The sequence below is a fragment of the Drosophila mauritiana genome, chromosome X, assembly GCF_004382145.1.
Source record: "Drosophila mauritiana strain mau12 chromosome X, ASM438214v1, whole genome shotgun sequence".
In the NCBI taxonomy this organism is placed as follows: domain Eukaryota; kingdom Metazoa; phylum Arthropoda; class Insecta; order Diptera; family Drosophilidae; genus Drosophila; species Drosophila mauritiana.
The window spans coordinates 13772949-13792439 of record NC_046672.1 but is presented as its reverse complement, the minus strand read 5'-3'; the positions used below and the strand labels follow the sequence as shown (position 1 = coordinate 13792439).

Below are 19491 nucleotides of genomic sequence, written 5' to 3'. Positions count from 1 at the left end.
AAATAGTTTATCGCTATTGAATATCTTTAATAGTAAAATTGTGAGTTACCAACATTATGTTTTACAATATTTTAGCCACATATTCCATTGACTCTTTTTTTTATAAACCTTTTTGATGGCAATAAACCCTTTGCAAAAATTAAAGCTTTCATTAACAGCATAAATCAGGACACTTTCCTGCACAAGGGTTAATAAATATGTGTCGATTGTGTGGCCGGGGGTGTGGGGATGTTGGCGGTGCAAGGCGGTTTCACGTGTACTTGCAGGGGTGTAAAGGGGGCGTGGGGTGTATCTTCAACTGTCTGCAGTTGCCTCAACTGTTGATGCAACACACACACACATCAAACAGCTGTGCAGACATTTTAAGCAGCCTGTCGTCATTGTTTATGGGAATTACATATGTATTTGCCACACATAAACACACTAAATATATGTTTATATATATATATGCACATGTACGCAGATGTAGAACCCCTAGACATTTTCTAGACTCGCTTCTAGTACGAGTATCTATCAACAATGCGTCTCGCCGTCTGACTTCAGTCTGACTCCCCGTCTGGATGTCTGGCATTGGTTTAACTGTCTGTCCGTCCGTCCGTCTGTCTGTCTGTCCGTATGTCTGTCCGTCCGTATGCCTGACTTCTGTCTATATCCGTGGCCCGTCCGGATTTCCCCCGGCTTAGAGCCTTCTTTCTGTCTGTTTGCTGTCCTCCAAGTGAGGCTTATCAGTGCGTGCTGCCCCATTCGATTTCGCAGCAATTGAACTGATCGTTTTGCTAGGTGGGTTTCCTTCAAGTATGGTAAGCAATAACTTTATTGCCTGAAACTCATTAAGATTGAGCTTAAATGTTCTTTTTAAATCTTTTAATTGGATTCATTTACAATTTGCCAATGGAAAGACATAGTAATAATAACTTCTAAATGTTAAAGCCACAAGAGGTTTTCCTCTTTAATCAGGAAGCTATGGCTAATTTGCTGCCATTTTCTGCATGTGCTTGAACTTGAACTTTGAACCTACTTATGCTTGGCAAAACCAACAACAGGAGCTCAACAACAACAAGAACGACAAGTTAAAAGTCGAGGCAAAAATGGAAACTTTTTCAATGCCACAACCACAGACACAACTGCCAGATGCTGCTCGGCGTTTTCTTACTCAGCCATCAGCTTTTCTTTCTTGTTTCCCCATTTTCCACTTGCGGCTGATTAAAATATGCAAAAGAGCAGACCGAGTAAGAGGGAGCGATGACGTCAAACGGCCGAAAAGTTGAGGGAAAATCCAACGCCTACAATCCTTTTCATGGCTAAGAAAAAAAATCTAGGAAAGAGTGGCCAAAACTACTTTGGAGTTGTATTAATTTTATTAGATTATTTAAATGGCTGAAGTAATTTTTATTGCAATTATGGTCAAGTCATTTGTTGAACAAGAGCGTGAATTAAAAACTTCATTTGGAAGCATATTTTTACTATAAAATGTTATTTTTTATGAAATAATATATTTAAGATTGTTTGTATATAATTTTTTTTGTGATTTTGGTATTACTACCCGAAATCCCCTTTTGTGAGCCCCATTTGCATGAAGACATAATTCAAAGGTTGACTTTTGTCGCTCACTGTGAGCAACGTCATAATTAAGCGCGCCTGCCACATGTTGCAGTTGAAAACTTTTCTCTTTATGACTGTGTGTGTTCATCACTGTATATGTGTTAATTTCACCAAAACATTCTACCCGAGATTGAATGAGTGTGTGTATATGTATGTCTGTGTGTATGTGTGTGTGTGGCACTTGAGGCAACAACGCAGACAGTTAACAGACTTTTCGAGACAACAACAACAACATGTACAAGAAGAAGAACAACTATAACAGTCGACTATGTGGCATTGCCATTCAACTTTTAACCCCCGAAAAACCACCCATTTCTCTTCCGCCTCTTGGCAAACAAGAATAACATTCATTTTGGGGTAATTAAAGTAGTGAAAGTTTTCACCAACACACTCTCACATTTGTGACATTTGCCATAGCCTACATTTAAGGTAAATAGTCAAATTTGACGTTTAATTAAGTAAATTCGAGAAGTGCTCAGGGGCAATAAACTCGGTTGAAAGTAAGCTTCAACTTCAATTTGCCAAACTTGATTAAAAATTCTTGCATCTGTAGAAAAGGAATTAAGTAAGAACTTTTTGGGCTATTTATTGTATTTTTTTAACATCATTGTGCTTTGAAATGATTGTAAAGTAATATCAATTTAATCATATTTAAATAACAGATAATTAATTTATTGTTTTTTTTTTATCCTTTCAGCATATTCTTCAAAATTCCAAATTTCAACGAAGAAGAAAGCGTGTAAAACTCAAAGAGAAACCAGCAAAAAGAAACCAAAAAGCTAAAGGCAAACAAATTCACACAATACGCAATCTCGGCAAATCGAAAGGCAACTCTATTACGATCAACTCTACCAACAAGATAAACACGCTACAACTCTGGCAGCGCTCTCTGGCTAATAAAGAAAAGATACAAAGGAATTAACTAGAACATTCTCTCTATCCCACTCTAATGACACACACACACACAAAAACGAACACGTACGCACCATCTGTCTCCCACACACCCACAAATTCGACCAACTGGACCAATTAAATGTTTATGGATACAACAACAAAAAGGAGGAAAGCATACCAATTAAACCAAATCTAAATAAAACAATTTTCGTTTCCTGAGGCAAAAAGCAAAAAAAAGGGAAAAACTCTCGAACTTGGAAATAATTTCAAATTTTCGGAAAACCCCAAAAATATATGACAGTGTTGCAAGACAGCCCAAAATCCAATATTTCGGTGTGCAAAAAGTAAAATTTTTGAAAAAGGCGCAAGCGAAAAGTCACAGATCAGTCAACAAACAACAAGAACAACCAGCAACAACAAAAACAACAGCAAGCTAACAACAACAAGAACAGCAACTGCAACAAACAACAATCCAAAATCGACGAAGACGACGGCCCCCGACAAAATTCAATTGGAAAATTGAAACTTATGGATTGCTGGACGGGTAACGCCCGACTGGCGAGTGTTTTAGTTTAAGGTAAGTTAATTTTATAATTTTTTTAATTTATTTTTACCTATTATTGGAAATCGTTCACAAAGAATAATAAATAATTGCTAAAATCTAATAAATTTCTCACTGAGAATAATGTTAGATAATTGTTAGCATTCAACTAAAATCGATCGCAAGCTAGCTTTCATAAATATGACCAAAATTCTCAAATTGTAGTTTTCATGCAATTAACCACACAGGGTGTCTTAACCCCTTGGTGCCCCCTGCAATTCCCTCTTTGGCCCGAAAAAAATATCAAACAACAAAGGCGAGCCAAACCACAATCAGGAAAAAAAGAGACTGCAAAAATTATTTGCGAATTTTTTTTTTTCATTTTTTTTTGTGTTTTATTTTTGAAGGCCAAGGTCGCTGCGCATATGGGATCATAATGTGAAGAGGAGAGGAGGGGCGAGAAGGGGTGTAGCCCAGCAGAATCGGGGGGAAAAGAACCAAAAAATCTTAATGCATGACAAAAGTTTTATTTTATTTCATATGGTTTTTGGCTTCTTATTTTATTATTTTTGTTTGCATGCTTCTTTTTACTTTGTGTGTTGGCTCGAGTTGATCGAAGCGGAAGTGAGCGACGTCGTCTGCGCTTTTGGACAATGGGAAGTGAATGCTAAAAGATCGTACCAACAAAAAAAAAAAGAGGTTTAAAGTACGGGTGTGTTTGTGTGTGTTTGCTGTCAAACAATTGTGTGGCCAAACATGGCGCTTTGGCTTGGCTCAACTGAAGGTTTCTCTGCTTAAATTGAATTTTTTTTTTTGCACAATTGCGAAATTGTTTTAATTAGCCAAACGCTCGCTTGTATGTGTGTGTGTGTGCATGCGTTAATTGCAGTTTCCAAAATTAGCAAAAATACACACACACAGACAGACAGTCGTCATGTTCATGGCTGTCATAGCTTTTTTTCCTCTTTGATTGACAGCAGCTGCCCTGTTGTGAATGGCCGCGAGTGTATTGGCGGGCATCTGTGTGCGTGTGAGCGACAACCCTGCCTTTCAGCACATCTAATGGTTTGTCCATTATATAGATATACTTAACTACATATTATATTCTTCTGTCTGCGGCACTAGAAAGGTTTTTTTTTTTGTTGGTCTGCCTCTAATTTCGAATCGGAAATACCATTTTTCACAATCGTCCAGGGTTACAACACCGTAATGAACCCTTTTCTTAAACAAATACATTAATGACCCCGCCATGTTTTTTCGTACCCTTAGCATTTCTAAAAAGGTTTAGGTTTTACTTAAAGTTCCTTAGAATTTTTCAAAACCATTTATGATTTTTTTTTTTCATTTAATTACTATTAAACAAGGTCACATTCGCCGTTAAAAAAAAAGAAAGGCGGATAAATTGAAAGCGGTACAAGTTCAGAACAACTCGAAAGGTCTGTCATGGTGGAAAACAGTTTTGCTAGTTTTCCTCTAGCATTTTCCTAGTTCCCAGGGTCGCGAATCGAGGGAAATGCCTTTTCCCATTAATAAAACGTTAGCACCCAAGCAAGTTGGCCATACTATGACAAAATTAAGGCCTAATTGATGAGACGGCAAAACAAAAGTTATTCCTATTGATTGAGCGGCGAAAGAGCTGGGTTGCCAAGTGAAAATGCAGCGACGGAGAAACGGTTGCTTACATAATTATGTGCAATTTATGCGCAACGTGACAAATCAATTTTCCTCTGTCTCGATGCCGTTTTTTTCTCGCTTTTCTCGTCTTTTTGCGCTTTTCTCAAACTCAAAGCGTTGACAGCCCACAGATCTCTCTGGATTTTTCGCACGCTCAATTGGAGAACCGTTATCATGACTTGGCCTAAACAAAAAAATAAATAAACGGAATTCGATAAAAAGAATTTAAATGCAAGAGGGTATCGAATTTAAAATAAAATATTATTCGTTTTTATATTCAGTTTGACCTATAAGATTTTTGTAATACGCGCTCAGTGGTTTTTAATATCGCTTTTTAAGGATTTCCGCATTGTGCTCTGTTTTTTTTATTACGCATACGCCGCGTGTTTGCGTGTTAAATTTTTATTTAGTTTTCTTACTGTTCAAATATCAAAACACACGCGGCTGCATTCATGAGTTATTTTTTATGTAATGCACACTATATATCGCTTAAGCTACATATACATTCTTTTTCTCTTTTTTTTATCGAAAATGCGTGCTCAGCTAAGCATTCGAGGAAAAAATAAAATAAACAGCATTGCTCACGATACAACAACGTGCAATTTGTAATTGTTATTATTGCTGTTGCCACGCCCGCAACTCCCACTCGCTTTTGTGGCGCCAGTCGCAGGTTTTCTGTTTACGGAAAACGGAATACTGAACACTAAACACTGAAAGCCGAACTCAAAACACACCAACTCACACGTCAGAAAGAAAAAAGATTACAGCACCACTTCAAGCCAAAGATACGCACTTTGGATATGCCGTTAATTATTATTAATGCAACCCGATCGGCCCAGGTGTTTTGTTCAGGTACTCAGACCGTGGGCTTTTCTGATAATGCTCTACTCGTATGCCTATGTGCGACTAATATTGACAGACTCTTCCTACTCAAAAACTTCAGGCAATCGGCATGCAAATCGCTTCAAATAATACCAGCTAAGTCTTTGGAAAAAGGGTTGGCTAACAAGTTCTCCGTTTGCATATAATTTCAACTGAAATGGGACTATAAATAGTTAATTTACTGAATGCCATCCGAACGTAATCGATATTGAAGTTTCCCTAATTATATTTTCAAGTCGCTGAGCCCTTAAAACTTAAGCAAGCTTAAAAGTCCTAAGTTTTGAAGGAATCATTCTAAGAAAAGGTCACTCTAACCAAGTTAAATAAGCATTTAAGGATAGGGTAACACCAATCGGAGGAACCGAAATTAAATTTCACGCAAAATAGGAAGTGATTAATAGACGACCTTAAGCAGACAACAAAGGAGCTTAAGAGAAATGTGCAGTGTGCAGTTGGCATTGTGCAAGGGAGAGAGGGCGACAGTGGGAGAGAGAAAGAGACGCAGTGAGCGAGTGCGCATGCAATAGGAGCATGGTCACCCTAAATGCAATTCCATGCGTGAATTTGTGTGCGTCTGTGTGTGTGTGTGTGGGCTGGCGTGTGTGTTATCGCTGTGGCATTGCAACAGCTACAAACTATAACGCAATTATATGCAATGCCCCAACCTCAAACCCAAATACCACCCACACAACACCACCCGACCCTCCGCCCACCGCCCCCTCAAGCCTAGTGCCGTCTCGCTCGCTCCCATTGGGGCGGTAAAATCGCATTTTGCGTGCATCAATTATTGCGCATTTCTCAGTTGCGTTGTTCAATTTTTTTTTTCGTAGTTTTTCTTTACATTTTTTCCCCTGTAGTTGCTGTTTTTATCTGACAACCGCCTTCTAATTTACACAGCAACAACAATTACTATTGTACAATTATAATGCATAACATTGGCCGAACAAGTAATGCACAAATGGGGGAAAAAAACAAGAAGGAAGCACAAACAAGTCTACTAATTTTTAGGGCTGCAGAAAATCATTTTTTAAGCCAAGTTGAGATCGACTAAATAAAATTTTAGAATTCAAGTTGCTTTAGTTATGTCGCAATTGTTGAAGCTTGCATTAAATGTATATTTTTCCTTTACATAAAATGTATTTTAAAATTTAATATATGATTTAGATCATGTAAAAGAAAGAAATATTTTTAGTATATTTAAAACAATTAAATGTGGAACTCCACACATGAGCCAGAAACCTTGAAAATCCGCGTTGCCGCAGTGATTTCCCACTGATTTACAACTCCGACTGCGCTTTCAAATTTCGCTCCGACCGCCCGGAACACATTGCGTATGCGTGTTTTTTTTCCACCTTATTTATTTAGTTTACTTATTTTTTTTACCACTTTGAGAAGCGATGGGAAAAGCGTATGTGTTAGTGTGTGGAGTTGCACTTTGCTGCGTGACACATTGTGTGACTGACTTTTCAACTAATAGCAGCAGGAACAAGCGACATGCAAGCCGGGGGTCTGACCCATTGGCAATTAGCATTTCGGACGGAGCTGAATTTTTCAGTTTGGTTTGGCCAAAAAAAAAAAGCAAAAAAAAAAAAAAAAACAAAATAGCAAATAAAATACAGAAAAAAGAGGAAAAAATGCCATATCTGATCGTGGCTGGGGCCCCGTTTGCGTGTTCTCCTTCTGTGTATGTGTAATTGTGGATTAATTATAGCCAAGGACCCCACAAGATACAAATAAAGATACAAAGTGTATCTCTATCGCTCCATGTGTCTGTGCAATTTCCGTCCACAGAACAAGGTTAATTCAGTTAGCCATTGTTGGTATAGCAGCTCAGTCGCTTGTTTTTTTTTTTTGTTTTAGTTTTTTTTCGCTATTTTTTGTTTTAATTGCGCTCAGAGTTACATAATCATTGCAGCTGATGAACACGCACACAGAGCTGTAAATTGTTATTATATTTTTTTTGTATGGCCATTTAGAAACACTTTCGACCGCCTAGAAGACTAGGAACCCGTTAGACTCTTCGCTTCTTCTGGGTGACAGTTTCTGCAGCCTTTTGTTTTGTCGGACTTGATTTCTCACTTTTGATTCGCGTGGAAGACGCTAGCAAATTAAAACAACAACCGGTTTTTGCACACTTTTTCGCAATGGGCAAACATCAAATGGCCCGCAGAACAGACACTTTCGTAGTTCTACGATTTGTAAAACTTTTTAATCGTCTATGTGCTCAATTATAACACGATAATAAAATATTTACTAATAAAACATTTGTAATAGTTATTTTTAATAGTTATTGTTTTACTGCATAAAATCATTCTAGCTCACACATTTCTTTGTCGTTTCAATAAGAATTATCATAAATTTATACAAATTAATAAGTTGATGTCTGACCTTTTCGGAACTGTCAGCGGCCATTAGAAACGAAATTTCACCAACGGGCAGAATCGACACGCGTTTTGACCATTGCAAAATGTTTCCCATGGCTTTGGCCAAAATGGCAGGCCGAATGAAGTGAAATAAAAGAGAACTTTCGAAAGTTGAGACAAAAAGACGATGAAAAAGCAAAGAAGCGGCAGAAAAAAATGCATAAATTTGGCATAAATTATGCTCTCACCTAGGCAACTCAACCCCTTTTTTATATGTATTTATTTTTGTACATTTTTTTTTAGGTTTTGTTTGCATTTATTTTTTTTTTTTTCACTCCACCCCCTCACGACTACGAAGCGTTAAAAAATGATGGCAGCCTGCAAATTGCGCGGAAAATAAAGTGAAGGATGGGGCAGGCGTGAAAGATCGATTGTTGGATCGCGTTGTTGAATTCGTTACTAAATGCGGGCGGGTTTTCATCTTTGAAGGCAGAAGGAGTTCAACTAATGGAAAAAAAAAATAACTAATGGGTGCTAGAGAAAGGAAAAGTTAAAATAAGAAGAATTAGCTGCAATTTAGTAATGGAAACATTTTAATCTGATTAAAGGGTGAAATAGGGTAATATTTGTGAAAGTTAAGAAAGGTCAACATAAATAATATAATATATACCCAAAATGCTGCTGATTTTAAACTACTTTGAATTCATAGCGATTATAACTTCGCTGTCATACTTTAATGCCCATATATCCCACATAAATTAGCCAAAGCCCACAAATACCCATTCTTTATCAACCCTTTAATCAGATTCCGTCCATGATTAATAACTGCCTGTTTCTATGCCTAAATCGAAGCGACAGAAGAAGAATAAAAGCTAGGCGAACCGCGAAAAAAATTCGCGAGTCTATTGAACTTTCCTACGCCCCATAAGCCCCAAATCAAGGGGTTCAATGAACCCGCACAATTTTTTTTTCGGCCTGAAAGAGATCAACGACACGCACAAAAATTACAGACGGCCAAACAACAACACCTTGTAGGCCTCAAATCGCCAAAAAAAAAAGAGAGGCACGCACAGAACGCACAAAAGTCAATGAACTCACACGCACAATGACAAGAAAATGCGAAAAAAAGGCAGAGAAATTCGCAATAGCAAAAAAGTGCGTAGCCGAAATTCTGCGAGATCAACGCACGCACCCAAAAAAAGAGCTGAAAAGAAAAAAAAAAATGGCAAAAACAATACAATCCGCAATACAGGAAAAAATGTTGCCGAAAATCGCGAGCTACCTCTCTTTATTTGCGCTCTGTCAACATTTTTCAAAGTCAAGTTGAAGAGCGTGCGAATGTGTAGATTTGCATTGGTATTGGCGTATCTGTGTGTGATTGCGATTCTTTTTTTTTGTATTTTCGCATTTTTGCCAATTCTCTCGCTCTCGCACTTTTCTAATCTCTCTCTCGAGTTTCGCCTCTTGCTGCTTACGCAATTTCGCATGTTTGGCAAACACAAAAAATCATTAAAAAATAAAAAAAGAAGAATAGGCAAAAAATATCACCAAGATAGAAACGAACTTTTATCAGTCACACTTTGCTGACTAGAACTTTTGGGCGAACTATATGTGTGTGTGGTGAGATGTACCGACCGACTGAAACCTATACATATTATATAGGAATTTGTATATAACATTAGCAATATTTTGTTATCGCACAAAAATAAAATACTGAAAAACGGCAGAAGGCACGTTCCTAGCACCTCAACGCATGACATTAAGCAAAAATTAAGAAATATACCTGCAAAATTATTGTAAGAAAAAATGTTGTAGAGAAGATACACACGAATTAGATATGCAAAGTAGCTGCACTTTTTTTTTATTTGATAATATTATGTTTTGATTAATGCTATTTATTAATTCAACACCCAAACATTTATTTATTTTAATAGCAAAGATTTAATGCCATATTTTGGCGCTAACTTTTGGCATTTTCTGACCATTGAAAATATACGATTCGCTATTCCTCCACTGGCAGCTGTCAATTGCTGCGACTTTTGCGATGCGTTTGCGACCTTCTGACCTCGCAGCGGGCAAAATAAATGCACAAACGATGGTTTCATTAATCAATGACAAAGTGGGAGAAGTACGAAATTTTCCCGCTTGCCAAACAATATTTTCCCAACTATGCAAATTTGTCTTCCGCAAAAAAAAAAGTGTGTGCAAAAATTCCTAGGCATATAAAGGAAAACATATGTTATCTGTATCTGTTTGATTTCATATGTGGGTCACACACAAATGCGAAATTGCGAAAAAAAAGAGGGGAACTAGAAAAAAAAAAAATTCGCACGCACTCATAAACGAAATCAGCTTTGCGGAGCCGGCTGCGTAGATTGCGTATACGCAATGTGTGTCAAGGACAGAAATGTGCGAATTTTTTATGGGCCCAGCCACGCTCCCCCGCTCCCTCTCTCTCGCTCGCACTGTCTATCTCTCTTTCTCGCTGGCAATTCGCACTGAGAAATGTTTAATTTTTCCACAGCCATCTAAAATTAAACCCCAACGTCAGGAACAACAAAAACAATAACATCGAAGCACCTACTGAACTAATTTGTGTTTGTAGATGTGCGTAGATAGCATTGAATTTCAGCTGTGCGACAAGCAGCCCGCTAGAAACAGTTTTGTCTGCCATTTCGAGCTTCTTTTTTTCCAGCTCTTTTGCAAAGTACACTGTGTTTTTTTTGTTGTTGTTGTGTTTTGTATTTTCGCAACTATTCGCAATTCACGCCCACGGTCAAGCCAAAGGTCAGGCCAGTTGCCAGTTACTCTAAGCCCACGAAACAAATGAGCAATGAGTGCAAACACACACAAATCCGCAGATGTGTGTTTCCCCCACACACACACTTTTTTTTATTATTTTTATAAATTTTCTCTTTTTAATTTCGCCATGGAAAACGCTGACAAAGAAGCTGTGCCCTTCCTTTATTAATATTATTAATAATATGAAAGAACAAAAACCATTGCTCATAATATTGCACAAATTTGAAGTTTAAAAAAATATATATATCAAGAAAATCTTTCAATTTTATTAAATATTATATATATTTATTAAATATTATATTTATATTTTAATTTTAGTATTTTGCAAATGTTGCTGGTGTTTGGAAACCTTCTCTTTGGTGAGGGTATCATTTCGCACACATTTTGGGCACAGTAGATACATGTGAACTTGTATCCGCGCTTCTTGTGGATGTATCTTTGTATCTGAGCAGCTGCTTCTGGGCTTCGTCACTCCCTGATCCCCGACCTCCCTCCCCTTCTCCCCCTCTCCCCTATTTTTTCGCCTATCTACGCTGTCAATGTGTGTCAAATTTCCAATTGGGTCGCACGCACAAGCGACTTTGTTGTTATTTGCGAATTTTTTTCGGTGTATGCTTGTGTGAGTTTTCGCAAGCGCGTTGATCGCGGAAACGAAACAAAAACCTTGCCTGTGTGTGTCTATTTTTTTTTTTGTTTGTGTGTGCGTGTGTGTGTTTCCCGAACGCATTGCGTAATCAGCGTTGTACTCTTGCTCTTGCTGAATTTGTTGCTATTTTTTTTTTTTTTTTTTTTGGATTTTGGACACCAGCTTGACAACAAAACAAAGCCAAAAACACAGCAGCGCCCAATAGAAAAAAATATATGTATAAGAAGAGTGGCGAGGGACGCCTAGTTGGGTTAACTTGGTGGCTTTTGCCTAGTTAGCGACTTAAAAAATAGCAGATTCATATGTAGATGTATGTAGGTCTGTAGATATGTTTGGAGCCACAAAAGCTGTTAGGAAGTCAAATGGCGCAAGAGCAAAGCAACAAGCAAAAAGGAAAGAAAACTACAACAAAAAGTGCAGAGAAATTGGGAAACCCAAGATTCGGCAGGTTTATAATTAAGCCAAATGATCTTGATGATAAAAATGCGATTTACTTTTGACTATTTATCTATAAAGTAATTTTGAATATCATTGAAACTATATCATAAAAGGTATATATTTCTCAAAATTAAAATAGAATTTTTGCTGTTACTAAAATGCCATTAAAAGTCGTTAAATAAATCATAATACCCTTGAATAAAGTACTTATGCCACATGTGTCTTTTTGGAGCGTCATCAAAACTTTTGCCAAGCAGAAGCGTCTATAAATTGTTATGGGCCAAAAAGAAGAAAGAATGGCAATGAAATCGGATGATTCAAATTAATCTTAGATGGTTGGTTCTGGCTAAAAAGTTTTTCGTACACTATACGCTTGTAGAAAGTTTCGTCGAGAATGAAGAAAGTAAATTAAAGGCGTCGATAAGACTCCTTAAAAATAACCAGGCATTAGCAAAGATCGCAGTAACTTTCTTCACAGTTTAAGTTTGACAATTAAGAAGGAAGAGAGCTAATAGAATTTTACAAGATTTTATTTGGAATTTTGTCTTGTTTTATAACCTGAATAGGCTATGTCAGTATGAATAATATTTAAAAACTACTTCAAACCCACCATTTTATATCGCATTTCTCTGTGTTATATCTATTCTTCAAATCTTCTGCCAAACAGGTAGAATACAAATTCTCCTGAAAACATATCCCCGCAAAACTGAAGATTGCCGAAAGGCAAAAATTTTTCGTGACATAGGCAATCAAAAAACAATACAAAAATCCCCCAAAAAAATTCAATAAAATAAACTGACTTTTGTACAGTTGTTTCGGTCTTGTTTCCTTACCAACTCTTCGCTTCTCTTTCTCTATGCGGAATTGAAATGTTTTTTTGTTTGCCTTTGCAAAATTAGCAGTCGCAAAAAAGTTTGCGAATTTTTTGCGTTTCTCTCGTTTTTTCGGTGTTTTTTTTTTGGGTAACGCACAAAAGCGCGTTGAGAACGCAAAAAAAAAAAATAGTAGAAAACGTAGAAGAAGAGCTGTCCCCGAATTTAGGTCAAATGCTCAACGTCGTTTCTGCGTGCCGATTGGCAAAAAAAGAAAAAAAAAGTGAAATAAAACTTTTGCGAATTTTTTTCTCTGCCTCTGCTGATTTTATTTATCTTTTTTTTGGACTTCTATGCCAGTGTGTGCGTTAATGTTTTATTAGCTATTGTTGCTGTTGTTGGTGCTTAACTAACGGTTCATCAAAATGATTGCGCCCGCTTGGAAACCAGAAAAATAAAACTAATAGGAAAAGAAGTCGGGGAATAGCGAGAAACAAGCGGCCATAGACGAAATAAAATGCCATCAAATTGCCTAGAAAATTGTTAGTGTTTTCTCATGTTAAGATCTCAATGCTTTTAATTATAGTATTTATTGGACACTTTTTATGTTGGCGATCGGTTGCGAACGAAATCAGTATGTTAATATGCGTTAATCTGGGTGAATCAATTAAACACAAAGGTTTGGCGAAATGGTTGCCATCAAATTGATGAATCACCTCTCAACTGTTTCTTTTGCTCTTCTTGTGATCGTAATATGCCAACGAAATAATTAACCCCATAATATTTGCCATAAATGTGTTTGCATTAAAAGGCTTTAGATTGTACATTTTGAGTTATAAATACATACTTTTAATTTAACATCTTGTGTTCTTGAGGGGCTTGTGTTGTCTTAAAGGAGAGCAGGACTAACAATCAGCCTTTCAATTGAGGACGATGATGTAATTCTTTAACAAGTAAAAACTACACTTACTGACACCATTTTGTGGGGTATATAATATATATATAGTATATAGTTAGGATTTGGACTTTAAGGGCTTGTGCATCATGAGACGCCGACGAACACATCCGATGGCCTCTTCCCAGCTATTCGAGGACAGCAGATCCTCCTCCTTGGCCAATCGCTTTGCCTTGGAGGCGATGCCCTTGCGTTTGATCGTCTTCTTCTTCGTCAGCTTGGGAACTCCGGTTGCCAGTTTATCCGGCTGTGATTTGCCGGCTTCTGCCGCTTCGGGTTTCTTGGTTCGATTGCTTTTTCCAGAATTCCGCACCCGTGTGCTCTTCTTCATGTCCACACTGGCCATCGACAGAATCTGCCGGATGGATTGGACACGCGTAACAGCCGGAGGCGTAAAACTCCGTATCCGACGACCGGATGCTGGCGATACCCTGGAAAATTTCCGATTCGGCTCCGGCGGCACGCGCATAGCTGCCTCCTTGGGCGGCAGATCCAGTAGATTGTCGTACTTGGGACGCCGCTCATTCAGCTGCGTCTTCAGGCGGGACAGCTTGGGTGGCGGCTTGTAGGACTCCAGGGTGTAGCGGGTGCTCTGCTTGTTGCCACCCGCCGAGGAGCGGCCCAGGGACCAGAGACCCTTGCTCTCCTTCTGGAATGCTCGGTAGATTAGGTGACGTGGAACAGGGATCGGCAGTTCTGCGTGGCGTTGCTGAAATAGTTGGAGATAGTTCGATTCGCCACTTTGACAAAAAGAGTTCTGATCCATGGCTTCCACTTACCGAATCGTATAGCTCCCGCTGGCGCATGCTAAGTCCTGGCCAAGTTAACGCCGCTCGTTCCAGACCCTCGTCGATGCTGCAATTGTGCATGATGCACAGTTCGCGGACGCAGTTGTAGAACTGAAGCGGACTGGCATCGCGGGGCTTGAAGCGGCTCAATGCCTTGATAAGGCGGGCACGCTGCTCCCGCTTCTGGTCCTCCGTGGAGTCCGGGGCGGATGGCTGATATGTGTTTCCCTCTTGATCCTTGGCCATTGTAAAAATCACACTTTATTCTGTGCTTGGGCGAACAAATGAATAACACTTCGAATTTTCTTGTTTTTCCGTTCAGCGATCTGGCCGTTTATTTTTAGTGACACATTGAGAATTTTAACTGATACAATAAAAAATAGGAAAGTCAGTCGACAATGTCTATTTCGGACCAGCGCTCTGATTAAAGTGATTTTGGGATAGCAGATACTACAGACATGGGGAAACTTAAAAGTCAGAGCCTGCTATGTAGGTAGAAGAAATACTAAGACACTATTATTGTCTTGCCAAACTATAGCAAATATGGGGTTAAAAAATTTGAAAACCATTATAAAAGAAGTGATGTAAATATTTGGATAATAATAATAAAAAAAAATGAAAGAATGCAATGAACAGCTGGACACAATGGATCTGCATACATTGCATCGATTGATCCACATATGTATAACAATCATATAACAATAACGGCAAATCAATAGGGTAACTAATATTACACAAAAAGCTCGATTGATCTAAAACTGAAGTCGAATCGGAAATGACTGACCTATCTTAAATATATTATCGCGCTCTTAAATTTAAAGAGGTTCTGAGAAAAATGCACACTTCCTGGCGATAAGAAAGTGCTATTTTTTAGTAAACTAGTTATTGGGGTAAATTTTGTATGATATAAACTGACGTAAATTGTGATTTATATAATATATCTTATAAAGTTTAAATTTATCTCGCAAGCAATATTCTGTATTTAGTAGTTTTCGATGAATAGCTTTTGCTGATCGGCACAACCTTTCGCTTAACCCCTCATTCCATTAAAAGTTACTTGGATTTGTGGTGGCCAAAACTAAAAATGGCTGCCAATGGGTTAAATGTGCCAGTAGCGCACCTTCTCTTTCTTTCGCACTCTAGGGGCACTATTTTCATCCCGCACACTCACACACACAAATATACACATATATATATACGCACGGGAGGGTTAGCAACCCTTACCGCTTGCACGTGTGTGTGTGTGTGTGCGAGTTCTCACCCTCAAAAAATACAAGAGAAAAAAAAATAGAGGCATTTGTTCGACCATTAAATGCGTTCAGCCAAGAACTATAACAACGGAAGGGTTAAAAGGTGGAAGAGTAGCTGAAGGAATAGGAACAGGAAGAATAGTGTGTATTTCTCTAGTTTTGCTCTTCGTGTAAGTGTGTTTCAGTGTGTGTGTTTTTGTGTGTTTGTGGATGTGGATGTCCTTAGCTGAAATCGAGCTAACCCTACCCATAAAAATAAATAGGGGAGGGCGAAGGAGCAGCCAGCACACACACCACGCCTCCTCTTTGACCTACACTGCGCAAAAAAGTTTGCTTTTAAATTGGTAGCAAATTAACTTTGGAGCATACATAACTGAATTTACTAATTTAGAGTGGAAGTAATGGCAAGCCAGCTTGTTTTATTTTTTTCTTTTCGCTTATTGAATTTTCAACTCTTTTCTGGCAGTGTACATTTTAGAGCCTTGTCTTTGGGCTTTGCGTGTTCCGATTGTTGTTTCTGTTTTTGGGGGTTCTCTGTAGCGATTTTCCAACAAATATTTGGACTATTCGTAGACATCCAATATGCATGGGCTTTTCTTGTTTCTCTTGTTTCTGTTGTTTTTTTTTTTTTAAGTTTTTTTTTTTTTCGTAGCTGAGGGAACGCCAGAAAGAGAGGGCCATAGGCCGTAGGAAGTGCAGGGCGGCCATTGGAATGAAGTTATAGTACAGGTAAACATATATGCATATATAAATGCACTTGCCCGTGTGTACATATTTGTATATATCTGTATATATGTACATATATCTCCCTTTTGGCCCAACGAATCGCTGGAGCGTGCAGTGTGCGAGCGAGATGGGCTGATTGCCAGCGGTGGCGGAGAGGGAGGGGGGTTTAGTCATGTCTCGTGTGAAAATATGTTTCTTTCATCTTTTTTTTTTTCAATATATATTTTTTTATTTTCTCTTTACACAATTTGCATTTGCGCAAAAAGTGCAAAAGTTGACACACGCAAAACTCGGCAGCTTATTAGTGTCAATGTATGCGTTTGTCTGTGCGTGAGTGTGTGTGTGTGGAGGCACACACATATGCGTCGCCATTTTGCCGGCCAGTTTACCCATTTTTTTTTTGTTTGCACTAGCCATTTATAATTTTATTTGTATTTTCCCTTTGACCCTACTGAGTCGAACCCCCAATGCACTTAATGAAATTCTTTTTTAACGTATTTTTCCCTCTCTCTTTCTCTCGTTGCAGGTGAGTGGCGCTTTTTTATTTATTAATGGATTTTCCATTTACCCTTAAGAACGGTTTGACACAAGGATTGGCGGCCAAGGGAACAGCTTGACGTCATGCCAAAAATACCGAAAAAAGAAAGTTAAAAAAAACGAAATGGTAAAATAAGGCAAATATAATAACGAAGGCCTGAAGTTCCATCGAAAAACTGTCGTAAAAAAGTGAGCTAATTGGGGTAGGTAAGGCAAAAAACTTGATGTATAAATCAATTGGAAATAATATGATAATGAAAGTGGAATTGAACTAACTTAATGGACGTTAAGGTAATGGTGTTCAATGACTAATTTAACGTCATGTTCAGTTGATAAAAAAGGGTTAAGGTTGGGGCATTCTTATTTGATTGGGGGTCGAAATTATATACTTTATAACAATCATACTTTAATTTCGAAGCACTGCTGCACTGTTTAAGCTTTGAAAATATTTACACATTATATTGCTGCCTCATCTGGGGAATCCTGTTCACATTTTCCACACTCATTTTTTGTGTGGGCTGCGAAAAAGTTGCGAGTGTCAACAAACACATCCAACGGCGGCAGAAGTGTGCAGATTTTGTATTGCTTCTTCTGGCAATCGAAAGACCCCAAAAAGTAAACAACAACAAAGTAGCAGCGGAGTAGTGGGGAAAAATCAACAAGAAATAACCATTGAATATGACAATGTTGTGAGGCGATGGATGTGAAAGGCGCAGATGATTTCAGTCCGATGCCAACTGAAATAAAGCCTCATAATTAAATAATGACCATATGGTAGGCAGTAGATATGTGATCAAACTTCACCAAGAGCATCAAGTGTGCTGCATTTTCTATTTGCACTGATATCAAAGGAATATTTTCCTGTGCTGGGCTTTTCGCATTTTCCAGCTTGCCGGAATGAGCCCAGCTGCAACCCACAATTTCTTCGCAGCACCTACACTTTGGATCCGAAAGCTACTCGGCAGCCTCCCACTGATCTTCACTGCTCCACTAGTTCTTAACTGCAGTTACTCTTTCTCGCAAACAATTTTAAATATTTTGAAAATTAGGATTAGAAACTGTAGAACAACTATCGAAGAACTGCTAGCTAAAAGAAGTTACCGTACTTAAAGTTACTTCTAGTTTTAATTAACTGGCAGTAAATAGTAATAAATTATGCTACAGTTCTGGCAAATATTTCCCTTCGAATTGTCCTATTATCCAATTTAGCAAATTTTGATAGTGCATCAAGAGCTTGTCTTCTCCCAGTATCACAGGCGTTTTGTCTTTCTTCTGACTGCGAATGCAGCTCTAGATGTGCTTGTTGCAGTTGTTGTTGCAGCAGCAATGATTGTGGCTGTTGCAGTTGCAATTTTTTGTTGCTGTTGCACTTTGGTTTTGGCTCTTGCTGCACGCAGAGCACGCATTTCCAGCGTGAAATGCAATTTCTGCGCTAGAGGAATTTCAATTGTGTTGGTGTGGCCCGAAGGGGGATGAGTGCGGGAGGTGTTCTTCCCAGTCTTCCACTCGGACTTGCGTACACTTGGAAAAATAATCCAAAATAATATTACCTGATATGGTGTACTACCATTTGAAGAGAGTCTTGCACAGATTTTGGGTTTGATTGCCAATAAAATGAATCAATAAATTAGAAAAGAATAGCCACTTACTACGAATTTGCCTCAGTGCATGCATGTGTATAATTTGGTTTTCCGTTTGCCGTTGCGACTCCCGCAACTGCAGCTCAGAAACTCTGAAATAAATGGATGGATGATGGGCCAAGTCAGTCTTGGTCTTCAGTCTGCAGTCTTCAGTCTTCAGTCTTCGCTATGGCTTAGACCCGGTTCAGTTTTGGCGTTCGTCAGTTTGTCAGTCATTCAGTCAGTCAAACGCACGACGCTCACGCAGAGCACGCAACTTGAATTGTCTTCGCTTGATTCTTCGCCCCGTTTCTTCAGTCTTCAGACGTGCATCCTTCTCTTCTGCGGCATTTCTTCCGCCGCCACATAGCTTCCATTTTTCTTCTCCTGTTTCTTGTTTCTGTGCACTTCTTTTAATGTTAGTTGAACTTGGAGGCCACAGCAAATTGCAGCTCTTCTAAACAACATCCAAGACGTCAAAATCTGTGGTTCTTCGGGAAGATTTGGATTTGCGCGGGTGTGGTTTTTCGCTATGCTGCAGTCCGTTCTTCCTGTTCGTCTGCCTGTTTCAAATCGAAATAGAAGGTATAGGGGAAACAAGAATGGAAGCGATCTCTTTGATCTTGATAAGCAAATCAAAGTGGAGCACGAGAAGAATTGCCAGCGGAGAATTGCGAGGCGAAAATATTTGAGTCATGCTATGCATATCAGAAAATACTAAGATATCAGATCTAAAAATATCTTCTTTTTTAGTTTTAAAATGATTGTTACCCCATTTTTATATCACACAATATTTGCAAATAGAAGTTTAAGTTTTTGTTTCCATAAAAGTATGCTTTAGTTTTCTGTTTTTTTTTTTTAACTCGTCTCTGTACAGATTAAGATTGTGTGTACACAAAACTAGTTTTTTTAATTGTTTGGGGACTTGATTACTCGAAAGTACATTTAACCATTAAAGGTGG

At 38.4% G+C, this 19491-nt stretch overlaps 2 protein-coding genes across 4 annotated transcripts in view; one reads left to right on the top strand and one right to left on the bottom strand.

Annotated features, from left to right (window-relative positions):
- Positions 1–2398: 2398 nt before the first annotated feature.
- The window catches only part of LOC117148056, a 112831-nt gene continuing 95738 nt past the window's right edge, over positions 2399–19491 (top strand). For all 3 annotated transcript variants that reach the window (XM_033315242.1, XM_033315245.1, XM_033315244.1), the window contains exon 1: positions 2399–3073. The gene's annotated coding sequence lies outside the window, so the exon portion shown is untranslated. The remainder of the gene's footprint in view (positions 3074–19491) is intronic.
- On the bottom strand, positions 13489–14827 carry LOC117148057. The gene is made up of 2 exons (XM_033315246.1): positions 14389–14827; positions 13489–14318 (listed from the first exon to the last, which is right to left on the bottom strand). The coding sequence occupies exons 1-2, from the start codon at positions 14641–14643 to the stop codon at positions 13668–13670; spliced, it is 906 nt and encodes a 301-aa protein (XP_033171137.1). The 5' UTR covers positions 14644–14827; the 3' UTR covers positions 13489–13667.

Coding starts and splice junctions, on each gene's coding strand:
- LOC117148057 (XM_033315246.1), bottom strand. CDS start 14,643: ATGGCCAAGGATCAAGAGGGAAACACATATCAGCCATCCGCCCCGGAC. Junction 14,319..14,388: donor AGCGGGAGCTATACGATTCG/GTAAGTGGAAGC, acceptor CAACTATTTCAG/CAACGCCACGCAGAACTGCC.